General features: G+C 37.7%; 1 protein-coding gene across 1 annotated transcript; it reads right to left on the minus strand.

Moving 5' to 3' along the window:
* Nucleotides 1-2,927: 2,927 nt before the first annotated feature.
* On the minus strand, nucleotides 2,928-7,007 carry LOC136061272 (G-type lectin S-receptor-like serine/threonine-protein kinase At4g03230). Its single transcript, XM_065767590.1, has 2 exons — nucleotides 5,547-7,007; nucleotides 2,928-3,151 (listed from the first exon to the last, which is right to left on the minus strand). The coding sequence occupies exons 1-2, from the start codon at nucleotides 6,907-6,909 to the stop codon at nucleotides 2,928-2,930; spliced, it is 1,587 nt and encodes a 528-aa protein (XP_065623662.1). The 5' UTR covers nucleotides 6,910-7,007.
* Between the last annotated feature and the right edge of the window lie 17,658 nt (nucleotides 7,008-24,665).

A 24,665-nucleotide genomic window follows, 5' to 3' on the forward strand; every position in this document is an offset into this window, starting at 1 on the left:
TATTTTTTTACTCATCAATATTAACTAATAACAATCTATTACTTAAAATTTATTGTGAAATTATTGCAACAACATTTCTCAAATAGGATTTTTTATTCTTTATATTATTTCTCCTTTCTCTCTCTCTTGATTTCATCCATACGCTTTTCTTTTTTGTTTTTTTTTTTTTTTTCCTTACGCTATCTCCTCCACACACGTTGTCCTATCTCTATCCTCACCCCCTTCTTTTTCTTTTTCTTGCTCATTCAAGTCTCAAGAACATTCCAGCACTCTCATTCTCTCTTTTTTTCTCCAGCTCGCTTTCTTTTTTTTTTTTTTTTTTTTTTTTCCAATTACAGAAATATAGAAACAGAACTAGTCTTACTTTAATAGGTAGAACATGAAAACGAGACTCCATCACAACGTTTGTGACGTGACAGTCAACAAACTCCCATGGCAAAATCAAAATGATAACAATCAAATTCAACAGATATAATGTTTATATTGCTTGTTACAATTATAATGACGTATAGATAATCTATGAGATTGCAAAAGAGGATATTAAAAATTCAAGAAAAAATCCTCCCAATTTCTATCTAAGTCAAAAGTAGAAGTTATTAAAAAGGAAAATAAGAAGTTTTGGAAAGCAGATACATCCTCAGTTGCTAGTGGGATAGAAACAACTAAAATCCTTTGTTCCACTCATAGTGTTTCATTTATCCTCTACCAATTGCAGCTCACATGTCCGTTGTTGTTGTTGTTATTGTTTTATATTTTTATATTATTTTATAAAGTACTAACAAAAGTTCAAAAAAAGGAAAAAAAAAAAAAATTACACATAACATACTGCATTTGGTAGAACAGAAAGTGGCTGGAACTTTAATTTTTTTTAGATAGAAGCCTTTTTAGCAATACCATCACAGTAGTCTAATTCTTTCGTCACTAACCTGTAGTACAAGTCAAATTTGAGGCATCCCAACGGAAGTTTGTGGTGCAATGGCACCTCATCTTTCCATCTGTTGCTGCATTGCAAGTTGAATGTGGCCAATCCTTGCAGTCTGCAGGGGAATCACACGTTGGCTCCAGTGGTGGCTCCCAACTAATCTCTACACCCGTAACTTCAGAGCTAACGTTGCCCGAACCATCATGGTACGAGCTGTTCACTCTAAATGGCAAGGAATGATTGAGCCACTGATCTCCAAAATTTCTAGCATGACTATTATCTGTAAAATTGACTTGGATAACAAATTTCTGTTCACTTGGAAAGATAACATTCACTCGATAGGTGTGAGTGAGTGCCTTGAAGCTAAGCTGGCCTGTGGAATAGTTGCAGTAAAAGCTGAAGTACATGGGGTCACCACAATTTGGTCTTGTGCTCAGAGGATAGGGGATCACGTTTGTGCCACAAGGCTCACAGTTCCTTACAGTTGATCCTGCAAAGGCAGAAATTCTGGAACAGTAATTAAACATAGTAGCTTGCCCAAGGTAAAGCTTTTATTAATTTATCCAACATATCAGCGGCCACATTATCCACTTGTTTTCAACTATTTTTCTCTTATTTTTTATTCTTCTACTATTTATTAATTTTGTACCCTACTTTTACACTTCCTCTAGGCTTTATCCCTTCCTTTTCTTTTTATTTTGGCTCTTATTATCTCTATCCTATCACTATAAATTTGTTATTATCTTTCTCATTCTATACATATTTTTCCACAGAAAAAGGTTATTACTCTCTCTCTCTTTCTCTTGTTTACTTTATGTTGATGAATTTATGTGTTCTTTAGAACTCTACTTTGAGTTGATGCAATTTGGTTTTGTGTTTTTAAGTCATTATCCATTTTTTTTTAATTGTTAAATGTTATCCTCTTGCCTATAAAGATAGTATATAAGAATATAATGTTATTCTATTATATAGCATGACTTGGATAATAATTTGATGTTTGAGTCATGACTATGACTTTAATTTTGACTATTTTTCTTCTCATCTTATTTCTATTTCTCTCCCGAAATGGTTATTATTCTCTCTCTCTCTCTCTCTCTCTCTCTCTCTCTCTCTCACACACACACACACATTTATTAATTCTTGTGACTCTACTTTAGGTTGATGAATCATTGTATTTATTTATTTTTTTTTTTTTGTAAGACTATTTTGGATTAAGACAATTTAGTGCTATGTTTTTTGAGTTTTGTATCACAAGTCTTCTCTCTCTCTTATATAAATTTTGTTTAATTTTTGTTTGACATAATGCTTATTGCTTAGTTATTTTAGAAGTGGGAATTTGAATCTATATCAAAATAAAATCTTGATTATATGTTTGAATGTGGCTATCAACTATTTGAGTAATATTAAGTATATTTTTGTGATCAATCTTGATTATCATGGTAATCTTTTTTCAAAGAATGAGAAATTTGAATAATATATTTGATACTTAAACAGTTTAGTTGCACAAAAAAAATATATATATATAAATAAATAACAACGCACCATAAAATTTACAAAAAATTGGACTACCTAAAAGAGTGAATAAAACCAATCAAAAAAGATCCAAATAATAAAATGATGATATATTTTTTGAGATAGAGAAATGAAAAATAAATTTACAAATTATTTAATTTTTTGGAAAAACAAATTATTTTCCACAAAATTTAGAAAACAAATTATATATTATTGTTTTCTCAGTAAGTACAGAGATTGTGGCTCTGTACTAACATCTCTGTATACTCTTAGCATGAGGTGTTAACTATTAAGACTGCGCCATATAATTTAGAGAGGGCTTGATCTTGATCATGACTAGATCAGCTCAGCAGTTTTAGTAGCTGGCAGGGCCAAACTACACTCATGGCCATTTCTAACTTGACCCTCCCTAGACATGGGAAAATTCTATCTAGAACCCTTAGCCCGTGCAAACCCTAAAGAAAAAAATGGGTATGTGTATGGGTAGGGATTTTTAGATGAATAGAGTTTGATTNTTGACTTGGATAACAAATTTCTGTTCACTTGGAAAGATAACATTCACTCGATAGGTGTGAGTGAGTGCCTTGAAGCTAAGCTGGCCTGTGGAATAGTTGCAGTAAAAGCTGAAGTACATGGGGTCACCACAATTTGGTCTTGTGCTCAGAGGATAGGGGATCACGTTTGTGCCACAAGGCTCACAGTTCCTTACAGTTGATCCTGCAAAGGCAGAAATTCTGGAACAGTAATTAAACATAGTAGCTTGCCCAAGGTAAAGCTTTTATTAATTTATCCAACATATCAGCGGCCACATTATCCACTTGTTTTCAACTATTTTTCTCTTATTTTTTATTCTTCTACTATTTATTAATTTTGTACCCTACTTTTACACTTCCTCTAGGCTTTATCCCTTCCTTTTCTTTTTATTTTGGCTCTTATTATCTCTATCCTATCACTATAAATTTGTTATTATCTTTCTCATTCTATACATATTTTTCCACAGAAAAAGGTTATTACTCTCTCTCTCTTTCTCTTGTTTACTTTATGTTGATGAATTTATGTGTTCTTTAGAACTCTACTTTGAGTTGATGCAATTTGGTTTTGTGTTTTTAAGTCATTATCCATTTTTTTTTAATTGTTAAATGTTATCCTCTTGCCTATAAAGATAGTATATAAGAATATAATGTTATTCTATTATATAGCATGACTTGGATAATAATTTGATGTTTGAGTCATGACTATGACTTTAATTTTGACTATTTTTCTTCTCATCTTATTTCTATTTCTCTCCCGAAATGGTTATTATTCTCTCTCTCTCTCTCTCTCTCTCTCTCTCTCTCTCTCACACACACACACACATTTATTAATTCTTGTGACTCTACTTTAGGTTGATGAATCATTGTATTTATTTATTTTTTTTTTTTTGTAAGACTATTTTGGATTAAGACAATTTAGTGCTATGTTTTTTGAGTTTTGTATCACAAGTCTTCTCTCTCTCTTATATAAATTTTGTTTAATTTTTGTTTGACATAATGCTTATTGCTTAGTTATTTTAGAAGTGGGAATTTGAATCTATATCAAAATAAAATCTTGATTATATGTTTGAATGTGGCTATCAACTATTTGAGTAATATTAAGTATATTTTTGTGATCAATCTTGATTATCATGGTAATCTTTTTTCAAAGAATGAGAAATTTGAATAATATATTTGATACTTAAACAGTTTAGTTGCACAAAAAAAATATATATATATAAATAAATAACAACGCACCATAAAATTTACAAAAAATTGGACTACCTAAAAGAGTGAATAAAACCAATCAAAAAAGATCCAAATAATAAAATGATGATATATTTTTTGAGATAGAGAAATGAAAAATAAATTTACAAATTATTTAATTTTTTGGAAAAACAAATTATTTTCCACAAAATTTAGAAAACAAATTATATATTATTGTTTTCTCAGTAAGTACAGAGATTGTGGCTCTGTACTAACATCTCTGTATACTCTTAGCATGAGGTGTTAACTATTAAGACTGCGCCATATAATTTAGAGAGGGCTTGATCTTGATCATGACTAGATCAGCTCAGCAGTTTTAGTAGCTGGCAGGGCCAAACTACACTCATGGCCATTTCTAACTTGACCCTCCCTAGACATGGGAAAATTCTATCTAGAACCCTTAGCCCGTGCAAACCCTAAAGAAAAAAATGGGTATGTGTATGGGTAGGGATTTTTAGATGAATAGAGTTTGATTCCAACCACAGATTAGAAGATAACATTTATTTTTGTCATGTGCATATGATTTACCTAACTCAACTAACCAAGTGAGTCATATACATTACACAAAATAAGACATATTTCATCTTCTTATTGGTAGTTGGAGCCCAAGACTAGGAACATATTTGGAACCAAACAGTTTACTTTTTAGACCGTGATAAGTGGTCAACATATAAACCTGACCAGGTAGACCATTTTTTTAAAGGGGAATTTGTTTTTTATTTTTTATTTTTATTTTATTGCATTTCATTTTGGCTTTCTAACTCTTAGTAATCAAGTTCTTTCTATTTTCTTTATTTCATTTCTTTTTTAAGTTATCTTATTCTAACATACACTTAACACATTATTTTTTTAATAAGTTCCAACTTGAAGGAATTAGTTTAGTGAACATTAATATGTTCACTTCTTTCTATTTTATTTATTTTTTATTTTTTTATTATTCTCACATACATTTATATATATATATATATATTTTTTTTTTTCTTCGTGATAATGAAATCAATGTCCGGAAAGATGGTTTCTCACTTACTTTTCCATCTCAATAATGCTTGGATAATTTCCAAAACTACTTTACCACGTGACTTACTTTTCCATCTCAATTACTTTTCCATCTCAATAATGCTTTGCTAATTCCCAAAACTACTTTACTACGTTAGCCAATTCAGCATCTATAGGGGTGCAATCAGTATATGGTGATGGTTGAGAAAATGATTGATTTATATAAAAAGCGATAAATAGTAATGACTAAAGTTGTGGTTCAAAAATTATGGTATTTGAGAATTTTATAAAAAAAATTAATATATATATATATATATGTAAAAGGTGTAAATAAATACCTATGTCGGATTTTGCAACGCGAATGGAGATGTTTCGATCGCGGTTGGAGATGTTTCGATCGGTTGTATACTCTTCTTGAATATCACTTAGATCATTATTCCAAATCCAGCACCGGTTAGTGTTAGTACTAGTGTCACCTCTTAGCGTGCTGTTTTCATTTGCCTGGTATGAATAGGCCTGGCATTGGCATTGCGCAACACACTCTTTTCTGCATTCTTCTTCATCTTTTACCGAGAAATCTGTGCTTGGATTACTCACTTTTATGATATTTAAGCTCAAGAATGTCGTCCCACTCTTGTCACAAAATGTCGGATTTCTGGTGCACCCATCAGTAAAATTTCTAGAATACCACCTCTCTGGATAAGTAGGCTTGGACCCCGGCAAACATTTGCACATCCACCAATTGTCGATATTGCAGCTGCCTAATTTCCCACAGGCATTGTAAATGCTACATTTGTCTTCAGGCACCTCCCATGCCAAAGACCAATCATCCCTCTTTTTATCCCAGATCAGATACTGTAACTGCCCGCTGTAATCCATCACCAGCCTTGCGTAATCATAATTCTGAGACAGTACTGGTTTTGTTTCGTTTTTGAAATACGTATAATTGGCTTTCGTGCTAAAGTTCGATAATAAGTTGGCTATAGGCATTTTATCTGAGCTCAAGAACTTACCTGGGGTCCGACTTTTCCAGTAATCAACCGGTTTTTTTGTGATAGTGTAGATGTCCACTCCTGATTGATCTTGCTTAAACTCGAACTGTCCACTTGTTGGGTCACCAGAGCCTGTCCATGAAACCAATGTAATATTTTCATCCATCTTCATGCCTGGAAGAAATGTATCAGTTGGATATTTGAAGCTCTCCCACAAACTTTTTGACGACTGATCATCATCATCGCTTAAGACCAGGTTGCCAGAATCCATGAGCTTAACAATCTGATTTGTGGACGAGGAATTCTCAAGTTCTGTATGCCAATATATTTTTCCAGAAGTATCCCAAACCTTGAGGTTGCCATCATCTGCAATTCCGAAAACTCCAAAGGAACCCTCAGGAATTGGGTTGTTTCGGTTTGCAACCCATACAATTGCTTGTTTAGCCCTTTTGTGATACTGTATCCCTACGAACATTTTGGGGCTAGATCTTTCCAAAGGGCGGGTGAAGAATACAAGTTCAAACATTCCTCCAGGAGATACAAGAGTTGATCCTTTGTTAGAGTCGATCCACTCGCCATGCTTCAAAATATCTCTAGCGGAGCAATATACATGAGAGGAACAAAGCAAGAATATATGCAAGAAGAAGATGGAGGATAGCAAGAGATTTCTAGACGATCTAATGATGGATTTTTCTCTTTTGCTTGCCATGAATCATGATTTGTGTGGAAACCAAATGGTTAGCATGTTCTTTTCTTTTTTTTCTTTTTTCTTTTTTTTGCTGAATATGTTCTTTTCTTATTTGAAGCAAAATACTATGGCTGCTTATAGTCTACTAATTGCAAAACATTTTGCTGCTAAAGTCCACAGGTTTTCTTGGTACAAAAATGCCCCCATTTTCTTTCTTTTAACTAAAGTACTTTCTGGTCAACCAATTTTCAAGGTAAATGTCAATAAGATGGGGTTAAACAATTAAATCAACCAAGCCACTTCGTTAATGGCATAGGTCTCAACTGAAAGAAAGCCCCAAAATATTAACTAATACGATTACCTTTGCTTATGTAAAGGCCTTAATTAAGCACCAAATATTAATCAATAGAAGAGAACAATTAAAAAAATTATAGATGTGTTTTTTTTTAAAAAATTATCACTTTTGTGCATTCTCTATTTAACTCCTCAATTTTTTTAATCTCAATTTTTTTTAATAAGAGTTCCATCTCAATTTTTTTTTAATAAGAGTTCCATTGTTCTAAATGAGTGTCGAACTTATTAATCTTTCACGCTTTTCAAAACTTATCACTCTCACTAACTAATTCTAGATATGAGTTTTTTTTAGGTAACAAAAAATCAATTATCTAGTAGTTTTGCATCTTAAAAGGTAGGGAAATCATTTCAATTGAAAAAATTATAATGTATAAAATTCAAAAAAATATTAGTTAATTAAAAGTTTCATTTGGATGCCTTTTACCAATTATGCTTTAAAATCATTTCCACAGTGATAAAAAAAAATAAAGGCTAAATAAAGGTTCATACGCTATTTGCATAATTAATGCTTAATCAGCCTTTTAAGTGGTGAATCACATTTCATTGATTAAACATACTAAATAACAATATTATAACATGTAAGGTAGTTACAATCATAACCACCACCACGTTGGGCGAGTTGGTATCTCCCCCAACCACTGAGAGAACGTTTGGTTCTCCATAATATTATATTTGATATTATATTATGCCGTAATATTATGTTATTATAATATTATATTAATGTAATCTCAATACAAAAATACAACATTATATTATTTAAGAATATGATAAAATTAAGATGATGTGATATAATTTGAAATTTTAAATTATGGTAATGTTATAAAAAATTAAATAAACCAAAAACTTTAATGTCATATTATTGTAATATGCATCACATTAAATGCACATTATAGCGAACCAAATGCCCCCTAAATGCTTTATGTATGTATTTCTAACCATTAAAAATATATATATATATATATATATATATATATATAATCATAGGTGTCTGATGTAAATGGGACATAAGGCAACCATGTGCTTAATTGTAGTGTTCATATATATGCATATGTTTTTGTTTTTTTTGTTTTTATCTTTTTTCTTTTTTGAGTAAGTACGGCATACATAATCTATATCTATATCTATATTTATATAATAATAACTAAAAGTTAAAACGTTTGACTTTTTGTTGATCAATTCTTCTTGTGCCACGTAGCTACATAATTTATTGCCACGTTAACATTTAAAAACTCCCAAAAAAAGGGTGCCTTTTCATTTGAGAAATCAGCAGAGAAGCCAAATCTGTAATTTTAGATTAACCAACATGCATGTTCACCAAAAGTAGTTAAAAAAAAAAATACTTCTTTAAAAATAATAATTAAAAAAACAAGAACACGTTGCAAACTTCAGTTGGTAAATCTAAAACACAAAAACCCTAAACTTGCGCCTTTTCACTTCCCTTTAAAAGACAGTTAGGCCCTGTTTGGTTTATTTTTTTTGTTCACTCATCACTCATCACTCAATTTTTATCACTCATTACTCATAACTGATAACTCATCACTCTTCACTCAAAAATACTCAAATTTCTATAACTCAGTTTGTGGGCTGTTTGGGTGAAACATTTCAGTGAATTTTTCAATTCCATTACTCACCTTTATGTCATTCACTGATCCCACAAAAATCACTTCCCAACACAGGTGCACAGAACGGTCACAAGCCCGTCCCGCGTTGGCTCTCTCTTTCCTCTCTTCACAACCTTTCCACAACAAAAGCACTCTCTCCCCAAGGTCTCAGTAAGAGGCATAAATAAATTCCTAGCCATTCCTCAAGGTCTCAGTAAGCACAACAGAAAAAATGGAGGAACATGGAAAACAAAAATATTAAAATAAAACCCAACAGAGGGGCTGAATATTCTCACCGAAAAAAAAAAAAGCAGGTTCACGGAGCTGTGCGAAGGTGTTGATCGGTGCGCTTCAGTCTTCAGTTGTTGCTATGCTGTGGGCTTGGGAGAAGGAAAATGGAAGTGATGAAAAGTAAATGAAGTNTTTTTTATTATTCTCACATACATTTATATATATATATATATATTTTTTTTTTTCTTCGTGATGTGGAGGCAGGCAGGATTTAGTATAGTGAACCTGATACTATGTAAACTTAAGAATTAATGTATTATTTTAACTTTTATTTTTGAATATTCGTTATTATTTTTTGCTTATTTATATTGAAATGACGCCAATAACAATATTATCAAGTTTATTTTTTATTGGCACGTGAAAAATATATAGGTCAACAGGGATTGACCCAACCCTCAAGCTTAATTGTAGTGTTCATATATATGCATATGTTTTTGTTTTTTTTGTTTTTATCTTTTTTCTTTTTTGAGTAAGTACGGCATACATAATCTATATCTATATCTATATTTATATAATAATAACTAAAAGTTAAAACGTTTGACTTTTTGTTGATCAATTCTTCTTGTGCCACGTAGCTACATAATTTATTGCCACGTTAACATTTAAAAACTCCCAAAAAAAGGGTGCCTTTTCATTTGAGAAATCAGCAGAGAAGCCAAATCTGTAATTTTAGATTAACCAACATGCATGTTCACCAAAAGTAGTTAAAAAAAAAAATACTTCTTTAAAAATAATAATTAAAAAAACAAGAACACGTTGCAAACTTCAGTTGGTAAATCTAAAACACAAAAACCCTAAACTTGCGCCTTTTCACTTCCCTTTAAAAGACAGTTAGGCCCTGTTTGGTTTATTTTTTTTGTTCACTCATCACTCATCACTCAATTTTTATCACTCATTACTCATAACTGATAACTCATCACTCTTCACTCAAAAATACTCAAATTTCTATAACTCAGTTTGTGGGCTGTTTGGGTGAAACATTTCAGTGAATTTTTCAATTCCATTACTCACCTTTATGTCATTCACTGATCCCACAAAAATCACTTCCCAACACAGGTGCACAGAACGGTCACAAGCCCGTCCCGCGTTGGCTCTCTCTTTCCTCTCTTCACAACCTTTCCACAACAAAAGCACTCTCTCCCCAAGGTCTCAGTAAGAGGCATAAATAAATTCCTAGCCATTCCTCAAGGTCTCAGTAAGCACAACAGAAAAAATGGAGGAACATGGAAAACAAAAATATTAAAATAAAACCCAACAGAGGGGCTGAATATTCTCACCGAAAAAAAAAAAAGCAGGTTCACGGAGCTGTGCGAAGGTGTTGATCGGTGCGCTTCAGTCTTCAGTTGTTGCTATGCTGTGGGCTTGGGAGAAGGAAAATGGAAGTGATGAAAAGTAAATGAAGTGTAGTAGTGAATGCTAAAGGCAGTTGGGAAAGTAAACTCACAAAGTGCCGTTGGTCTGCTGTGTGATTTGATGCAACACTGCTGTGGGACCCAATGGCAACTCTAAAATTACACATATTGCCATTGAGTTAACAAATCTCAAAACTCAAAAAAATGAAAACAAGGCGGGAGAGTTTCCTACTTTGTTAACTCATATCCCAAAATTTTGGGTTTTGTTAACTGAGTTACATCTGAAAAAATAAGCCAAACAAACATATACATGTAGGGCCCACTGATTTTTGGGTTATGAGTTAACAAAACTCAGTTTTTGTGAGATATGGGATATGAGTTTGGCAAAATCCAAACAACACCTTAGTGTTTGATCAAAAGAAAAAGAAAAAGAAAAAAGACAGTTGGTGCTCTATGATATTCACATCCGATACATGCGTAGCAAGCAAAACTGTCATAGGGACTACTTTATCAAACATGTTTTGGAACATTCACTTGAACTTCTAATGCAATCATGACAAAGCCTTCCATATAGATGCATCAATATATTCCTATACGATTTCATTAGAGCATAGTATAGAATACTGAAAGCTTATGGTGTTTACATATATGGCCCTTTAGTTTTGTTGACGAATTCGGGTTTAATGTTTTGTATTAGATTTGCTTCGTTAACTTCTAATCACCAAGTTATATTCTAATTAATCATTCGGTGATTGTGCTTCAAAAACTTTCATGCCTTGGTTGATGAATTAAATAACTCAAGCCGAAGAATAACCCCCAAATAAATGATTTTATTGCCCAGCAAACTTAATGGGAGGCACAGGATAAGCATATGAAATTCCAATTAAACACAGTACCAAAGGTTGTATTTTACAACGATTGATCTTTGTGTATGTCTCTTTTTATTTTTTTAATCTGGGTTTTTTAATTCTTTTACTTTATAAATACACAACGATAAACTACAGATCATGCACCTATTTTTGTTTATAATTATTTTTTGTTCATTGTTTAAAGTTTAGACCCATTAAAAATGTTTGTTAAGGGTTTTCCATGGTTTTTTTTCCCTTTTCCTTTTGTTTTTTTAGGGTTGCCAAGAACACAACCTACACAACCTAACAGGTGAGAAAAAAAATTTATATATTAATAAAATTTACTAAAATTTTACTAAAAATTAATAAGTCACTTGATATATATATATAGAGAGAGAGAGAGGGAGAGAGACACACACACACACTAAAATTACAATACTTAATTATACGTTAGTAAATAACATTGTAGTGATTGTTAAAACAGAAACTAAGTAAATTCAAACAAATCTATATATATCTAAAAGCTGAAGCGTAGCAGTTGCTACGCTCCTATTAAGCCATCTCATCCTCCACGTATTGTACGTTTTTAGACCCCTTAAAACATAAGTTGTTTAACCTAGTTATTTAGCCAAATTAATGATTACTTAGATAAATTATTCAAATTTAGGTTAACACATTCAAATCATATCATGTAAATAATGTGGAAATATAAAGAATATATGATATGATAACCTAGGAAAAACAAACTGGTAAAAAACTTGAGGAGAATTTAACCTGTCTATCCTCATGGTAAAATAGATCCACTATGAAAGAATTGAAGTTTGTACCATAAGACTTAGACCACTAACATCTATTAATTACTACCTCAAGTAAAAAACTTACTACCACGACCACGTGACAGTTTTGAGTCCACGGACTACTTCTTTTTTTGATCCACTGCAACCACAAGTACTCCCACTTGTGACTTTAAGACTCTACTCAAAGGTTTCAGATATTCTTTAAATTATTTATGCAACAATTGAAACGATCACCAAGTTCTTGACATAATCTTGATCTTGATAAACCTAAGTGTGTATGAAGGTAAATACCTCTAGATCTTACAAGAGATTCAACACATAGCACACCAAAGACTTCTAAAATGTAGTTAAGATTTTTTTTTCTTTTATACTTAGAGTAAAACATAAAGCCTTACACGTCAAATGGGCTTGGGCTGAGTTGGAAATTCTACAGAAACATTAATCTGCACAAGATTCGATCGATCAAGTCTAATTTTCGATTGATCAAGTCTTGCAAATTTAGTCCAGTAAATTCTACAATCACTTGATTCCAACTTTACACATAAACACACTTTGAGTAAGGCAAAACCTAGACTCTATGTTTTGATCATGGTTTGCCAACATAATACATAATGAAATTCTAATACATTTAGTTTCAGAAGTCTTGGAACCTAACACACGTCATTGCCACATCATTATCGGTTTTCATATTTGTTTTTTACCATTAATTTTTTTTACAATATTAAATATATAAATACATTGACTTTATAAATTCATCTTAGGCGGTTTTAACTTTACATATTCACCTACTTTAATTTTGATGTTATAACTAAATATTGTCTATACATATTCCTCTTAAACGTTTTTAACTTTACATATAATTTTGTCCCTTAATTTTCCTTTATTTTGACTCTTCTTATTCTCATCTTCTTACTATAAATTTGTTACTCTCTCCCATTTTATGCATATTTTTCCCACACGAAAAGGTTATTTATTGCCCTCTCTCATTTTTTTTTTTTTTCATTTTTTATTGGATTTTATAGGAGGTTTGTACTCCCATTGTCTTATTATTAACTAATTTATATGTGTTACTTGATACAAGTTTTTATTATTATTATTATTATTATTATCATTTTATTTGCAACACAAAAATAGTTTTAATGTTGTTGACTAGATTTAGGGAAAATCATATTATAATATGTCCATATTTTGTGTTGTTGTCAGGTTTTAGTTAATTTGAAAAACAGCAGGATAGTCTAGACAATACGATGAAGAACAATTAACGCAGTTGAAGAAGATAGTATTTGTGCAGCTTCCTTTCACTATTTGTAAATATTTTGTTTAACAAATTAGTAGCAAATTGTTATATCTTTATTATATGATATTTTTAGATGCTTGAGTAATTGTTTTAAGCATTTACGAATATTTTGTATTACTCATATTCCTTGTCTCATTTGTGTATTCTTTGAGATTTTTAGGAAAACAAATTCAATTTTGTGTTTAAACTTACTTATTTGTCTATTCATTTTTCATATGTTGGATTAGATGTTAGATTAGATTATGATAATATTAACACAATACTTCTTATTTTTTTTTAAAAAAGTTTCTCTAAATTTCTCCTTTGTACTCTTGGTTACAATCATTATATATAAAGTTATAACCAACATTTTTTTTCTTGGGAATAATGACATATTTCTATTGCATCACTTCAAAATCTTATTAAAAATTTTGAATTTGATTATGCATTGGATATTTGACTTGATCACATCACTTTTAAAATGTTATACATATTTGAAAAAAGAAGTTTGACTTTGATGTGATTTTTATTTTTCCCTATCTATTTTTGAATTGTAGTTTTTGTTGATTTTTTTTTTTTTGATACATTTTTTTGGTGTTTTTGATTGTACAATAGATACAATTGGATTTGAAAATGTTTATTTAAAACTAAAAATCAAAATCAAAATCAAATTTTATATATGATAGGACCAACGAGCCCTTTTTCTCAGACGAGCTAATCAAATATCTCCGTCAATATATTCACGTCACTGATGAAGATAGGGAAGCCATTCAATGCAATCAATAATGCCTTGGACGGTTACGAGACCAACTGTATAGACCGTTGGAGACCCATCAAAGCCTACATTACTGAGCATAAAGCATTACCAAGATAGGCATTAAAACCACAATAATAGCCACAACAGCTAGGAGGAGTGGAAACATATATAAACCCTTCACAGCACCAACACAAGGTACGAAAAACTCACCTAAAAGTATTCATAAACACTCTGATATCCATTATTCTATTATTATTCTCTAAAGACTTCCATATACTGACTTTGGCATCGAAGACGTGGTGGCAGGAACCACACCGGTGACCACCTTAAGGGAGCCATCATTCTACATTTGCAGAGACTCTGACGAGGATCCAGCTCCATTTGGACGAACTTACAAAGATTGACGATTTGCACTTCATAAATATTTTTTTTTTTTATGAAATACAAAATGTTATAAATAATTTTTATTAAAAAATTAATATTTTTGCTACCTTTTGAATTCTTGAGAAAAATTGTATTGTTTTCATTTTAGTACGACAAAAATTATATATATTACATTTGTGATTGTTCCTAGCTGTAATAAATGAAAATATAATTATGAAATACATTACTATTTATTGAATTAGTCCAAACTGCAAAAAATAATCTTAATAAGATTATCTTAAAAATATTATCACGCGCAACGTGCGGGTTTGCAATTGGTTCATATAAAAAGTAAAACCGACCAAATAGTAGATTACCTATATTGGAAATTGCTACTCGAATAGAATGGTTATGACCATAAGGCTGGATACTCCTCTTGAAGATTAAGTAAATCCTGCATCCAAATCTGGCATGATCTTTTTTCATCATATGAATAAGACTTGCATTCGCAGTTATTAAGGCACGTTTCCTTGCATTCATTTTCATTATTGACCAGATAAATTCCTTGTGAGTTTTCTCCTCCGAACATCATCTTTAAGCTCAAAAAAGTGTTTAAGTCCCCACAGGATTGGTCATTTCTGGCACACCCTGATGAGGTTGAGAAATTCACCAGTGAGTCATACAATGCCTTCACACTCGTATATTAACCTACACAAGACAAAGGAGAAAACCTATCAAAGGGCACCGGTATAGTGCCAGCCAAATACCCTCCTAAGGTCAAGTCAGAAAGTATTCTCACAACTCTAGAGTGCTAGAGAGGGTAAAACAATGCGTACCTCTATTGATAAGAGTATTGGGGCTTTTATAGTAGTCGAAAGTTTTTCCTCTTAGACTTGGCATCCAAGTCTTTTCCTTGTAGGAGTCCTCCTTTTTAGAGTCCGAAACGTGGTGGACAGATCTTCTCCTTATAGGGAAGATCTTTACCAAATATATGAGATTTCTAGGGTCCAAGTAGCGCAAGGACTCTGTTTAGGGCCTTACGAGAATGGGCCAAAATATTCTCACTAAGGGGTCCAACAGGCCCATGGCCAACCAGCCCATCTTTCTTTGCTTCGTCTGTATCAGGTCCGTCCACATGAGATCCGTCCACTTAAGGCCCCGTGCAAATGACGGGCTCGTCTATCCTTACGTCCGCGGACTGTAGCCGGCCCGTACAATCACAATAGGCATCCTAGCGTGTATTTTCTCCCTTTCAGTTGCCCCCTCACCCGATGGGTCCGTCATGCATAAGAGAACGGACCCATGGGGTGACGGATTTAAAATCTTGATCACGTTTCCATGACACCTAGGTCTGTGAACTTTCATCCATACACTGCTGGATCAGGAGTTAACACATTAATGAGCTGTGCCAAGTGCCATCCTGTCAATGGCCATTGTTTTGGAACGAGGTATCACTTCGTCTTCTGTGCACATCCTTTATAAATATCGACCCCTCCGCCCCTCATTTTTCCACTTGTTGCTGGAAGAAATTGTCAGAGCGAGTCCGTCACACCAGTCAGAGAACAGTCCGTTCACTCACATACCCGTCGCCTGCCACATCTTGCTTACTTTGATCTTCTGGTGAGTTGTTTCCTACCTGTCCTATTTAATTTTAGCTCTTATTTATCTCTTTTTACACTTTATATGCCCGTCGTTCTTTCCAAACCTGTCAAAGTCTTAGGTTTTGTCATTACCTGTAGGCCATGTCTAGTGCGTCGAGTAATCAGTCGGTCGTCCGTGACAGGGCGGATTACGAAGAGGTATACCCGTCAGGTCCCAAAGACCACGACGTCCCGAGCGAGGAGAGTAGTCCGTCATCATCCTCCTCGTCCTCAACAAATGAGGGCTTGGAGATGATCGAAATACAAGAGGGTTCAGCTGACGACGAAGAGCCAATAGTTAGGTCCGTCGTGGGAGCTGATGGACTTAGGGAGTTCATCATGCTCCCAGAGTAGACGGTACACGCCTTCACATCTACTACCAAGGAAGGCCATTTTAACACCTTAGGGCCTATTACCAAATCCCAGACCACATCCCACTCCGTCTACCCTACATGTCAGAAAAATATTATTACGAAGGAGTTGACAGAGTAGGTGTGTACGAACAAGTGCTTAAGGCTGACCTGAGATTTCTGTTAAGTTCGTTACACCGCGAACTCTTAAACTACCTAGGTATATCCATCAGCCAGGTGTCTCCTAATGCCTGGAGAGTTTTCATCGCGATGGAGGTTCTGTACGGAGCCATGTTGGATGGTGGGAGAAGGCTTACGATAAAAGAGTTCCTCCATTGCTACCGTCCAGACGAGATAGACAAGTCGGGGGCATGTATAGCTTCGTCCCTAGAAGCCCCATCCTGAAAGTTATTTTTGAAACCCCAGACTCAAATAGAGACTGGAAGAGCTGCTACTTTTTCATAGAAGGAGATAATTGGATGTGTCATCCAGGGGAGACGGACTTCATGCCTGTCGACACAGTTTGGGGCATTTTAAACCCATTCGGTATGGCCCGTTGTAAATGACTCCGTACAGCTTAATAATTTTTATAATGTTTCTAACGTCCGTCCTCTTTGATACAATTCAACGGCATCCCCAGATTACACTTGAGGAATTTAGTTTCCTTGAAAGAATTTTTTCAAAGACAAAGCCCGAGGAGCGGACGTGGGCCAAGCTCGTCAACCTCAACACCATCCATTGGTATTGTAACGGGCCCGAGCCAACCCCAGCGGCACTAAAGTACGAGAAGCAGACCCGTCTACGTGAGTCTGTCGACCATTATGACCTATTTTTACCGTCATTATCATTATTATTTCTTAATCCGTCTACCTTTTTCAGAGATGGAGGATGCAAAAAGGCGAGCAGCTATAAGACTCCAGGCTGCGAAGAACAAAAAGGCTGGAACGGACCCCATGGGGACGGGCTCCAGCAAGCAGAACCTGAAGAGGAAATTGCTCGCGAAGGGTGACCGTCCACCAAAGCAGCCCAAGGTCCCCCTGGAGCCGGTCGTCAGCTTGATGGTTGAGGGGAATAAGTAGGTCACTCTGGCTAAACACGGTGTGGGCAAGGATCTGATGACGAGTCCGTCTGGCAGCCACAAAAAGCCACCCATCTTGCTTCGTGAGGACTCCAAGTATGCCCTGGAGAGGTTGTCGTCGATCATTACTACCAACGACTACGAGGATCTGGGGAATCACTCAACGGAGGCGATGGGGGAGACGGGCCTCTTCAACATTGCTCAGGTAATTACTCCGTCGTCTTTGGTCCATCCGTTCACCATTTTTTGCCTTTAAATATTTTATTTATGCATTTTCGTTGTCCCTCAGGCTATGATCATGATGAAAGGCATGATGGGACGGTGTCTCAATCATGAGACGACTATTGGCCAGATTCGTGAGAAAGCCAAGGTGATGGAGGAGGAGCTGCTCGATCTCAGGGCCTGGAAGGTCGTCCAGGAGAAGAAGCTAAAGATGGCTGAGACGGCCCGGGACGAGTCTATCCAGCAGACGGACCGTCTGAAGAGAGCCCTAGTGGAGAAAGACAATGAGGTCCGTCAGGCCAAGGAGGATGCTATACGCGAGTACCGCGACTCCGAAGCCCTCATTGCGGAAATGAGTCTTATTTATAACGACGGGTTCGACGATGCTCTCCGTCAGGTGAGGGCGTTGTACCCGGATATAGACTTATCCACCGTCACTGTCACTGCCCCCGAGCCGTCAACCGTCCAACCCGTTTAGTCGGAAGATACTGATGTTCTTTTCGACGAGAACGTCCCTGTTCGCGAAGCTCCTATAGATCAAACTGTTGCGGACAGTCAGGCTAAGGACATTGGGGACCGTCCAGCTGAAGAGAGAGAGGGAGCAGATTTGTAATAATTTAGTTTTGCTAATTAATCCTTTTTTTTTTTATATATATCAAGTGTGGAACAATTTTTAATACCCATCATGTTTATAGAGTTTATATGTACATTGACCGTTCAGTATGTTTACATTCTGCAAGGTCCATTGACCTTTGTTTTATCTTTGTGAAATGCATGTGTTTTATTTTAAAGCATATTTCATGTTAAAATGAACTCCATTCCGCTTATACGATTCCTCCATTCATTAATCGTTTAGTACGTTTAGTACGTGGGTTTAGCCTGAATTCTAAGTGCTATCACCCTTTGAGATGACCCTTTCATCTTGTGGTTGTTATTTTTGAGCCTGTCCATTGTGTAGACTTTGCACATTCCATCCTTTTTGGATGATCCGCCCAACTTGCAGACGTTATTCTGGGTCCGTCCATTATGTGGACTTTAGTAGTTACCATCCATTTAGGATGATCCGTCCACTTGTGGACGCTATTACTTGTCCGTCCATTATCTGGACTTAGTAACTACCATCCTTTTTGGATGATCCGTCCATCATGTAGACAATATTACTGGTCTGTCCACTATCTGGACTTAAGCTTTTCATCCTTTTGGGATGATCCGTCCATCATGTGGACAATCTTACTGGTCTGCCCATTATCTGGACTTTTGGGTTTTCATCCTCTTGGGATGATCCGTCTATCATGTGGACAATCTTACTGGTCTGTCCATTATCTGGACTTAAGGTTTTCATCCTCTTGGGATGATCCGTCCATTGTGTGGACAATATTTTTAACCGTCTGATATTGAATTAACTAGATTAAGCAAGAAAAATTTAGTAGAGTCTGAAAGAAATCTTTATAGGAAAAAAGGTGTCTGCCCCCTTGGGCTTTGAAAAAGCACTGGTAGAGAGATTTGTTCAAAGTAAAGGTAAAGAAAAATAAATGGAAATAGCTGTTCAAAGCAAAACTACTGAAAAATTTAGAAATAAACTGGAAAGTTGGGGGGGTTGATGCCCTTTTATGTCGTCTTTATTGGTAGTATCTCCGTAGGTGCTCTGTGTTCCACGGGTGTTGCAATTTCCCCCCGTCCATGGTTTCAAGGTGGTAGGTCCCCTTCCTCTTCCAAGACGAGATCTTGTAAGGTCCTTCCCAGTTTGGGCCAAGTTTTCCTTGTGAAGGATCTTTAGCCGCTCTCATTACCTTCCGTAGCACAAGGTTCCCGATCTGAAAGTCTCTGTGTCTGACTTTGGAGTTGTAGTATTTTGCCATGAGGTTTTGGTATCGGGCCATCCTTTGTTCAGCTGTAGCCCAGACTTCGTCGACTAGGTTTAGCTGTAGCCGCAAAGCCCCTTCGTTCTTATCTTCATTGTAGCACTCCACTCAATAACTTATAAACCCTATCTCTGCTGGAATGACAGCCTTGCTCCCGTATGCTAGCCTGAATGGTGTTTCTCCCGTGGGTGTTCTTGCCGTTGTGCGATATGCCCACAAGATACTTGGTAACTCATCGGGCCAGATGCCTTTTGCCCCTTCGAGCCAGGTCTTAATGATTTTGAGCAAGGACCGGTTCGAGACTTCAACTTGCCCATTCACCTGTAGATGTGCGGGTGATGAGTAGTGATTTCTGATGCCTAATTCTGAGCAGAAATCTTGGAATACCTTGTTGTCAAACTGTTTTCCGTTATCGGAGATGAGTACCCTTGGTATCCCAAATCTGCATATGATATTTCTCCATACGAAACTCCTGATGTTTTTCTCCGTGATAGTCGCCAGAGCTTCCGCCTTCACCCACTTAATGAAGTAGTCGATCCTTACCACCAGAAATTTCAGCTATCGCGCAGCCGTCGGTAGAGGGCCCATGATGTCTAGTCCCCATTGGGCGAACGGCCAAGGGGCCGTCATGGGTGTCAGTTCTTCGGTTGGTTGCCTAATTAGGTTACCGAACTTTTGACATTTATCGCAAGTCTTGACGTAGGCTTGTGCGTCCTTCTGCATTGTAGGCCAATAGTATCCTGCCCGGATCAGTTTGTGCACTAAAGACCGCGCCCCTGAATGGTTTTCGCAGATACCCTCATGGACCTCTCTCATTACATAGTCTGCTTCCTCGTGGCCCAAACACCTTAGGTATGGTCGTGAGAATCCCCTCTTGTATAAGACGTCATTGATTATTATGAATCGTGAAGCCCGGACTTTCAGTTTTCTTGCTGCGTCTTTGTTGTCTGGGAGCGTGCCTTCCTTCAGGTAGGCCGTTAGTGGCGTAGTCCAATTGTATTCTGGGATTACTTCCTGCACTTCTGCCCTACTGTTAATGATTAAGGAATTTTGGATGAATGACAATACCTGATCAGGGGCCATCATGACCTCTGCGGAGGGGGCTTTCGCGAGCCGGTCAGCACATTCGTTCTCCTCTCTTGGGATTTGGACGAATGTGACCTAGAGGGTGTCGATCCGTCTCCTGACCTCTTCCAAGTATTTCTTCATCTTTTCCCCTCTACACTCATAGGCGCCGCTAATCTGACTGACTATCACCTGCGAATCGCAATGTACAACCATGGCCTCAGTGCCTGCTGCTTTTACCAGGTCTAATCCTACCACCAATGCCTCATATTCGGCCTTGTTATTGGTTGTCGGGAAGTCCAGCCGAATCATACACTCGATTTTATCTCCGTCAGGGGTTTGAATTACTACCCCGGTGCCTCCAGCTTGCCTGTTTGATGATCCATCCGTGTGGATGTTCCATTTTCTGAGGGCTTGTGGCTTCTGCTGCTCCGTTTGCGTGTATTCGGCGATGAAGTCCGCCACTGTTTGGCCCTTTATTGCGGTTCGCGGTCGGTAATGTATGTCAAATTCGCTCAGCTCTGTCACCCATAGGGCCATTCGTCCGGCTGCTTCGGGGCTGCTCATTGCTCTTTTTAGGGGTTGATTTGTCAGGACGATGATGCTGTGGGCTTGGAAGTACGGTTTCAGTTTTCGGGCTGCGGTTATCAGTGCGAAGACGAGCTTTTCCATGTGGGAGTACCTTTCTTTAGCCCCCCGGAACCCCCTGCTTATGAAATAGACGGGTCGCTGAGTTCCTTCCTCTTCTCTTACTAAGGTCGCGCTTACTGCCACCTGCGAAGCTGCTAGGTATAAGTAGAGGTCTTCTCCTGGCTTGGACGGGCTGAGCAAGGGGTGCGAGGCGAGGTATTTCTTCAGATCTTCAAATGCCTTTTGGCACTCATCCGTCCACTCGAATGATTTCTTTAGGATGCGGAAGAACGGTAGACACCTGTCCGTTGCTTTTGAGACGAATTTGTTTAAAGCAGCAATTTTGCCGTTCAAGCTCTGTACATCCTTTACTGACCTTGGCGATTCCAGCTCCATAATGGCCCGTATCTTCTCTGGATTGATCTCTATTCCTCTTTGGGACACCATAAAACCCAAGAATTTTCCCGCTGTTACTCCGAATACGCACTTGCCCCGATTCAATTTCATGTTGTATGACCGTAGGGTATCGAATGTCTCCTGGAGGTCGCTCAGGTGATCTTTTTCGAGTGGACTCTTGACCAGCATGTCGTCGACGTAGACCTGTACGTTCCTCCCTATCTGGTGTGCGAACATTTTGTTCATTAACCTTTGGTACGTTGCCCCAGCGTTCTTGAGTCCGAATGGCATCACCTTATAGCAAAAGAGGCCTTGGCTGGTGACGAAGGACGTTTTCTCCTAATCAGATTCCTCCATATTGATCTGATTATAGCCTGAGAAGGCATCCATAAAACTTAGGAGCTGGTGTCTGGCTGTGGAGTTGACTAGCGCATCTATCCGTAGGAGGGGGTAGCTGTCCCTTGGGCACGCTTTGTTAAGGTCTGTGAAGTGACACACATCCGCCACTTTCCACTAGCCTTCTTGACCATGACCACGTTCGCCAATCACTCCGGGTAATATACTTCCATGATGAAACCCTCCTCGAGTAGTTTTCCGACCTCTTGCGTTATTGCTCTATCCCGTTCGAGAGCGAACACTCTCTTTTTCTACCGAACGGGTGGGGTTGAAAGGTTCACGTTCAGCTTGTGTACTATGACAAAGGGATCGATCTCGGGCATGTCTTCATGGTTCCATGCGAAAACGTCTTGGTTCCTCCTGAGGAATGTTATGAGGGCCTGGCGCACAGGCTGGCAGGCCAATGTTCCTATTCTAGTCATCCGCTCTGGTTTTGATTCGTTGAGCATTATCTCCTCTAGCTCTTCGACCGGTTCTGCGACCATCCGCTGCTCTTCTATGCACATTGTCTGATGATGATCTTCCATTTCTAGCATGGCAATGTAGCATTCTCGGGCGGTTGCCTAATTCCCTCGCAATTCCCCAATCCCATAGTCCGTTGGGAACTTGATCATTAGGTAGTATATTGATCTTGTTGCTTTCCATGAGTTAAGTGTGGGCCGTCCGAGAATACCATTGTAAGCGGAGGAGCAGTCCACCACGAGGAACATTACATTCCTAGTGAGTTCTTGCGGGTAATCGCCCACCGTTACAGGGAGTGTGATGGAGCCTATTAGAAATACCGTTGTCCCTCCGAAACCTACAAGTGGGGCACTCGCCAGCATCAATCGTGCTCTGTCTATCCCCATTTGCTAAAATACTGGATAGTATAGAATGTCTGCTGAGCTGCCGTTGTCGATTAGTACTCGGTGGACGTTGTAGTCCCCCACACATATACTGACGACCAGCGCGTCGTCATGCGGATGATGGAGTCTCCTTGCGTCTTCTTCGGTGAATCCAATGATAGGGCTCTCCACTCGTGTGGTATTATACCTAGAGCCTGTTAGATGGACGTTCAGGACCGATCTGAGGTACGTTTTTCGAGCTTTTTTGGAAGAACCGGTAGCCGCGGTCCCTCCCACTATCATTCTTATGTCTCCGATGGGGGGTCTAGGACGCTCGTTATCCCGTCGGGGGGACGAACTTCTGCAACTTCCCTTGTCTAATGAGGGCTTCAATATGCTGCTTCAGGTCGTAGCAATCGGCTATGTCGTGGCCATGATCTCGGTGGAAACGACAATATTTGTCTCGCGGCCGTTTGCTTGGGTCGCTCTTTAGTTTTCCCGGGAATGTCAGTGTCTCCTCGTCTTTGATTTGCATCAAAACTTGGTCAATCGGGGCGTTCAGAGAGGTGAAACTTGTGAACCTTCCGCTCGAGGGCTTAGGGCGCCTTTCGTCCCTTCTGTCTCCTGTCCTTAGTCTTTTCTGCCCTTGATCCTGACGCACATCCACCTGGCGTTCCCTTTTCCTGGGCTTTTCTTCCCGTGCAAGTAGCGCGTCTTCCGTGTTCATGAACTTGGTGGCCCTAAAGAGTACCTCTGACATGGTTTTGGGGTCGTTTTTGTATAGTGAAAACAAAAACTTGCCCTTCCGCAAGCTGTTCGTGAAAGCCGCCACCAGTATTTTGTCGTTGGCTTCATCGATCGAGAGCGCTTCCTTATTGAAGTGGGTTATGTAGGATCTTAGTGTCTCGTCTTCTCTCTGCCTGATGCTCATTAAGCATGCCGTGGACTTCTTGTACCTGTGTCCCCCTATAAAGTGCGAGGTGAACTGAGCGCTTAATTCTTTGAAAGTGCTGATGGAGTTCTGCGTCAGCCAACTGAACCAAATCCTCGCGAGATCCTTCAGTGTGGTTAGGAAGGCCTTACACATGATTTCGTCCGGTACTCCTTGTAGATGCATCAAGGTCTTGAATGTCTCCAGGTGGTCTAAGGGATCCTTGACCCCATCATAGCTCTCTATTTGTGGCATCCGGAACTTGTGTGGTAGGGGGAAAGAATTGACGGGGCCAGTGAATGGAGAGTCAGTCCGGTTCACTAGGTCGTCTAGGTCATTGGACACTCGTCCCTTTAGGGCATTCATCATGATTTCCATCTGTTCTTTCATCGCCTGCATCTCCGCGAACATAGGCGAAGGAGTCGCATCCATGAGGGATGGAAGGCTCGTGCATTCTGGCTTGCTTAGGGCGTTGCTCCCTTTAAGCCCTTCTCGGTCTCTTTGCATGGCATTTGTACCTTCCTGATCCTTCCTCCGGTTGTGGGGTGCTGTGTTTCTTTGATGCAGCTGTTCTTCTAGGTCATGATTTTGTTTGGTGAGATGCTCCACGACCGCAATAAGGGTCCGAACCTGTCTTTCGAGTACGATCGTGGATAGTTCCTCTCCTTGGATGTCGTTGGTTGTTGCCATCGAGCGAGTGAGCACCATGCAACCCTTCTGTCTCAGGGATGAAGCAACGTCTGA

This window comes from Quercus suber, unplaced genomic scaffold (genome assembly GCF_002906115.3).
Source record: "Quercus suber isolate HL8 unplaced genomic scaffold, Cork oak 2.0 scaffold_826, whole genome shotgun sequence".
In the NCBI taxonomy this organism is placed as follows: Eukaryota; Viridiplantae; Streptophyta; class Magnoliopsida; order Fagales; family Fagaceae; genus Quercus; species Quercus suber.